The sequence below is a fragment of the Ctenopharyngodon idella genome, chromosome 10, assembly GCF_019924925.1.
Source record: "Ctenopharyngodon idella isolate HZGC_01 chromosome 10, HZGC01, whole genome shotgun sequence".
Classification (NCBI taxonomy): domain Eukaryota; kingdom Metazoa; phylum Chordata; class Actinopteri; order Cypriniformes; family Xenocyprididae; genus Ctenopharyngodon; species Ctenopharyngodon idella.
The window spans coordinates 3,307,882-3,313,897 of NC_067229.1; the positions used below are offsets into that span (position 1 = coordinate 3,307,882).

Below are 6,016 nucleotides of genomic sequence, written 5' to 3' on the forward strand. Positions count from 1 at the left end.
GTGAAGGGACAGATAAGAGCCTCTTTGACTCCTCAGATGGTTCTTTAGTCCACAGTTTATAACTTTATAATAAAACTAACTAGATTTTTACATTTTCTAAAATGGCGTTTCTTTGTGGAAAGGACTTGTGATAATATATTATTTACATTTTTAAAAATTAAACACATTCTGAAGTATTGTATTCTAGTATGAGGAAAGAATAAAAAGAACACAAAAAATGTACACAAACCAATGATTCTTAGTATTGGCAATATTTAATCTTTCACAACCTTGGACAATAATTGTACTCTTTAGTTACATTATTCACTAGTGTATTAATTGGCCCCTCAAGTGCACACTGTCTGCATACTTTTCAAGTACCTCTCAACATTATGTACAGAACTGGCACAGTCACAGCAAACGCAGCACATGTCAGGACTGTATTGTATAGACTTGTTTTGTTGATGTGCGCCTCCAGTCTTTTCTCTGTTTGACCAAGGCCTTGAACGACTACCTCTGTATCACAAACAAAGAGCTGAGTGTCTCGGGTTTGAATGACTGGCTTCTCCAAGTGACGAGACTGCAGGGTCGTTTTCACCGCATGTAGCTCCGTCCCGACCTTCCCGACGTTCTCCTCCAGCTGCTCCAGCTGTGGTTTGAGGCTTTCAATGAGCCCTTGGGCTCTTTGGCTGTGTTGGAGAATCTCTCTAATCGCTTCTTCTGAGGCATTAGATGCAGAAGTTGGGACAACGGCAGCCGCTGGTGGGACGAACACTGGTTTTACTGTTTTCGCATCTTCTACACCGCCTTTCACAGTCGCCCTGAGTGAGTTGATGAGGTTGCTGAGTTCATCTTGTTGCGTTTTGTGCATGCTGGCCTGGACCTTAATCGCTTCCTGAAGACTCACCGGTCCCTTCTGGGCCTCCAGCAACAAGTTCTTGAGTTCTTGCAAACGTACCCGGTTTATGTAAGTGGAGCCCATCACCCCAATGAGGGCGCCTAACACTGAACCAATGACGGACCAGTTTTTGGTACGTTCGGCCCTGGTCCTTTCTTTCTCGTGGCTTGCTCGCACTGCGGCTGAGAAGAGCGCAAACTTCTCTCGCTCGCCTTCTTCTGCATTCTCATAGGCCATTCTGAAGCGCCGTTCTTCCTGTAAACAATAAAAACGTTAAAGGGAAGGTGCGATGGTGCAATCTATCTAGGTACATTACCAGGTGCACCTCACCTGCAGTAGCTTGTGTTCCAGTGTGGCTAACTCTAAGTAATGTGCCTCTTCGCGTGACACGCGGTCCAAACGGTCCCTCACTTCCTTCAGCCGAACTTGTAGAGCCTCCAGGCTGGTGTGAGCTTCTCTGACGATTCCCCTGGCGACCATGAAGGCCTTTTCAGCCTAATAGCAATACATAATTCAAATTATATTGACATATGAATTAATCTAAGAGTGAAAAGAGCATCTTTTGTGGGTCATTTGTCAAACGTTACCTCTGTGACATTGGACTGAGCATCTCGGACTTCATTAAGCCCGACAAACTCTTCATAGCGCTCCCACCAGTAGTTGACGGTCACTGTTGTGGTTTTCACCAAATTTCGGCCCCACTGTTTCCCTAGCTCTCCAGCATACGTTAACGCAGATGCTGTGCGGTCTTTAACGGACATAATTTTATTCGGTTCATCTTTTGGGCTTTGTTGCTGGGTGCAATAAGTTCTGTGGAGGTTCCACTGGACCGGGACAGACAGCTGGTGTCGGTAGAGACATGTGGAGACATAGCTGCTCGGAAATACAGTTTTCCCTCTGAACCTCATTGAAGAGCCTCATATGTGGAGCTGCCACACGTCAAATATAGAACCTGCAAGCATAGTAAAATAAATACATGGACTTTATGAGATGATCCACAAGGTTGAATCAGTGATCCTTTAAAATAATGATGTTTTCTAGCTCAAAAATGGAGTTTATTTGCATTTGCACTAAGCTACAAGAATGGATAAAACAAAAACACTGGAGCAAATACATAACACAAACAGGCTAGCAATGATAAAATACGAATGATAGATTTGGCTTAGTTCTGAGGTCAGTAACACAACAAATAGGCGAAAGTTTCTAGGTTGGTAATTCAAAAGTTAAATACACAGCTAAAATATGTCCAATGTAACTATGACGCTGCTATATGCTGTTATTACATACACACATTGTATTTACTTAAATTTGAACTGATTTTCTAGCTAATGAATGAATGAATAGGTAAATAATGTTTACAGTTCTAACTGAATTCATTTCAGGATATAAACCAACAAACCGCATACCAGCGATTCTCCGTTCAGTCCCGTTTCTGCTTAGGTCAATAATTTCTCATGTTTACAGACTGTATAGTACATAAAATATCTGTCTAATTTCCTGAAATGTCATCCTACTGCATGAGCGCATTTCTTTCAGGCACTAGCTGGTGCTCTTTTGAACAGATTAATTTGTTAATGATTCAGTTGAATCGATTCTCACAGTATTTATAAGTCACTCGACTGTAATTTTACATTTCATTAACCTATAATTTAAAACAAACATGAGAATTTCGTTTTGAAACACAACTGTGAGGCTGACATATTTGGATAATAAACAACACAACACTTAACACAATCTAATTTTCTGGGAACACTACGAATCAAATGAATCAAATGAGGTTTTGAACCAGTTCAGTTACACGAACCGATTCGCCAAATTGAATCGGACTCACCTCTCTTTCAGGCAAACGAAGGGCGCACTACATCCGGGTAACCGCTGGGGTCCTGACAGCGCGGAAAAAAGCATTAGCTATAATCTGAGCAACATGTCTGGAAGAGAAGGTAAATTTAATTAAAATAAAAACGCTAAACATGAGAGTTTGAGTGTGTAAAACGTCGTAGGTTATAAAATCGCCATTTTCCGATCATTCCAGGTCTTCACAGATTGTAAACATGTAGATTTTAAAATCTTTTTTACATACGAACGATACTATTTGCATTAGCTGTATTAAAACATTGCGTTTTAATGAATCAATATTGGGCCTTTCTTTTATTGTAATCATACAGTTTTTTAAAATCCATTTATATTTTTATTAAAATGTATACCTATTACATTTTTTTTGTCAAAATTTGAGTTTATTTTTGATGTTATTATGGTATCAAATTCCTAAATTGTTTATACTTTATGCAGGAGGTAAAAAGAAACCCCTCAAGGCTCCCAAGAAGCAGTCAAAGGAGGTGGATGATGTAAGTTAAGTCATACAGTGAGGTTTCGGTTGATGTGTTTATATATAAACACTGAGATAGTGGTTTGTGGACAGATAAGCTGCCTTTAGAGTAAAGTAATGATTACAGAACATTATCTAAGTTTGGAAATTTCAAAATAATGTTTTGTACATTTTGACCCGTTGAATTGCACACACTCATTCCATGTTTTATTTACAAACTACAGGAGGACATGGCTTTCAAACAGAAGCAGAAAGAGGAGCAGAAAGCATTGGAACAATTGAAAGCCAAGGCTGCTGGAAAAGGACCTTTAAGTAAGAGACACATAAAGCCACTTGTCATTCTTATATAAATGCATTTTATTATTATTATTAATAATCTAATTTAGAAAATCTTTCTATAAAGCTTCTGAGTTGTTCATTTGGTCAACAAACGTTTCTTCTTTGTTTTATTTCCATAGCTGGAGGTGGAATCAAGAAGTCCGGGAAGAAATGAGTGTGATTTAGTGTATATTTGCTTGCTGTTCAAATCACCAACTTATGATTTGGGTCCACAATGGCAATGTCAAATGATTTTTTTTTAGTTACTTTATATTTCTCTTGTAAAGAAAAAGTTAAAGGAATAAAGTTTGTAATGACTGTAAATTAAAATTTCAGATTTTAATGTCTTTGATTGTGAAACATATTCATATGACATTCAAAGTTCATGACAGATCAAATGTACAATATCCAAACATTTCAAGTTTAACTTCTCATGTAAACAACTCTTATCCATCTTTATATTCAGATCTCCAGTCACACTTTTCATGCCTCCACATTTTCCATCCTCTTTGTTTAACCTAAACAAAAATGTCATGTGTGACTGTTTCTTTTCATCCTGTGGTTTAGTTAATTTGCTGGTGCTGGTGTGTTTTGTTTATGTTTAAGCTGCTTATGTTTATTCTTCAGTTCCACCTCTACTGGATAGTGGTCACTCACTTTCAGTGTCTGTAAAGACATTAAATCTGTTTTAGTAACATACGAAACAGTCCTCAAAAAATAAAAAAAACTAAGTTAAATGTACAGTAACTCATGTCTTTATGATAAGTGTGATTAATGTCGAAAACCCAGTAATGGGTCTGGAATTACGTAATTATGAGCATCCTTTAATATTTTAAAGTCCTGATGAAACATTTACGGTCTTATCATTACAAAGCTTAGACTTTACACACAAAACCTTTGTTTTAAAATGTATTTTACATATAGCAGCATTTGAATGTTTACTGCAACTAAAAAGTATGTATGACCGAATGAACATTGGCAAACCACATATATTAAACAAAAGCTTTCATTCTCAAGATTATGACAATGTAGTTTATTTTGTTGACAATACAACAGATCAAATGATTCTCGAAATGCAATTTGATGATTAGAAAAATTGCATTTCAGCTTTGATTGCCTTATCTTTGGGCTAAAATGAGCCAAAATTGTACATATACTTTTAGCTTAGGTTGCTATCTTCAAAAATGATTCTGTGATTTTCCCTGGGTAAATAATCCAAATTTGCCTCATGAATCCAGTATAGCGCGGTAAGTTCGGCAAAAATCGGCCAAGATCGTAAAAACGTACTCTCGGATACCCGAAGCGCGAACCAATGGAAGCTGAGGATCTTAGTATTACATATACGTCGATCTTGCCTCTAGACGAATCAGAGAGAGGCCGCGCGCACAAACAAGGAGAGCGGAAGAAAATGGGGAAGAATGGTGATTTAAGTGACTTTGAACGTGGAATGGTTGTTGGTGCCAGAAGGGCTGGTCTGAGTGTTTCAGAAACTGCTGATCTACTGGGATTTTCACGCACAACCATCTCTAGGGTTTACAGAGAATGGTCCGAAAAAGAGAAAATCTCCAGTGAGCGGCAGTTCTGTGGGCGAAAATGCCTTGTTGATGCCAGAGGTCAGAGGAGAATGGCTAGACTGGTTCAATCTGACAGAAAAGCAACAGTGACTCAGATAACCACCCGTTACAACCAAGGTGTGCAGAAGAGCATCTCTGAACGCACAGCACGTCGAACCTTAAAGCAGATGGGTTACAGTAAACGGTCCGCACGGGCTCAACAAAATAGTACAGTAAATGATGGGGAAAACGTTGCCTCGTCGGAGTCTCAATTTTTGCAGCAACAGTCAGATGGTAGGGTCAGAATTTATATATTCTACATTTATATATTAAACATATCGTGGAGAGATAAGCTGCGTTTAGACTAGCATTATCAGCCAAAGTTTGATATTCTAATGTTTTTTACATTTTAATAACTTGATGAATTGCAAACATCCATCCCTTGTTTTATTTAGAAACTACAGAAGGACATAGTGTTCCAACAGAAACAGGAGCAGAAAGCAATGGAACAAGTGAAAGCCAAGGCTGCTTTGAAGGACCTTTAAGAGAGACATAAAACCACCTGTCATTCATTCTTATTTAAATACTGGGTTTCTTTTCTTTCTTGTCCTGAGTTTATTAATCCAATGTGAATCTTTCTATAAAGCTTTTGAGTTGCTCCTTTTGTCAACAAATGTTTCTCCTTTGTTTTCTTTCCTTAGCTTGAGGTGGAATCAAGAAGTCTGGGAAGAAATGAATGTTTTAGCGTATATTTGCTTGCTGTTCAAACCATCAACTTTTAAAGGGTTAGTTCACCCAAAAATGAAATGTCTGTCATTAATTACTCACCCTCATGTCGTTCCACACCCATAAGACCTTCGTTCATCTTCAGAACACAAATTAAGATATTTTTGATGAAATCTGAGAGGTATATGACTCGTCCATTGATAGCAATCACCACTT

The 6,016-nt window shown here is 38.1% G+C and overlaps 2 protein-coding genes across 2 annotated transcripts; one reads left to right on the forward strand and one right to left on the reverse strand.

Annotated features, from left to right (window-relative positions):
- Positions 1-235: 235 nt before the first annotated feature.
- Positions 236-2,452, reverse strand: ccdc51 (coiled-coil domain containing 51). The gene is made up of 4 exons (XM_051907329.1): positions 2,284-2,452; positions 1,465-1,829; positions 1,208-1,372; positions 236-1,132 (listed from the first exon to the last, which is right to left on the reverse strand). Exons 2-4 carry the CDS (start codon positions 1,783-1,785, stop codon positions 353-355), a joined length of 1,266 nt encoding a protein of 421 aa, XP_051763289.1. The 5' UTR covers positions 1,786-1,829; positions 2,284-2,452; the 3' UTR covers positions 236-352.
- A 253-nt stretch (positions 2,453-2,705) lies between these two features.
- Positions 2,706-4,537, forward strand: tma7 (translation machinery associated 7 homolog). The gene is made up of 4 exons (XM_051907554.1): positions 2,706-2,817; positions 3,167-3,222; positions 3,428-3,515; positions 3,662-4,537. Exons 1-4 carry the CDS (start codon positions 2,802-2,804, stop codon positions 3,694-3,696), a joined length of 195 nt encoding a protein of 64 aa, XP_051763514.1. The 5' UTR covers positions 2,706-2,801; the 3' UTR covers positions 3,697-4,537.
- The last annotated feature ends 1,479 nt before the right edge of the window (positions 4,538-6,016 follow it).

Bases quoted from the DNA above. Each gene is read 5' to 3' on its own strand.
- ccdc51 (XM_051907329.1), bottom strand. From the start codon at position 1,785: ATGAGGTTCAGAGGGAAAACTGTATTTCCGAGCAGCTATGTCTCCACA. The intron at 1,373-1,464 runs GTAACGTTTGAC...TATTGCTATTAG, and splicing joins CTCAGTCCAATGTCACAGAG to GCTGAAAAGGCCTTCATGGT. The intron at 1,133-1,207 runs GTGAGGTGCACC...TATTGTTTACAG, and splicing joins TGGAACACAAGCTACTGCAG to GAAGAACGGCGCTTCAGAAT.
- tma7 (XM_051907554.1), top strand. The intron at 3,223-3,427 runs GTAAGTTAAGTC...TACAAACTACAG, and splicing joins AGTCAAAGGAGGTGGATGAT to GAGGACATGGCTTTCAAACA. The intron at 3,516-3,661 runs GTAAGAGACACA...TTATTTCCATAG, and splicing joins TGCTGGAAAAGGACCTTTAA to CTGGAGGTGGAATCAAGAAG.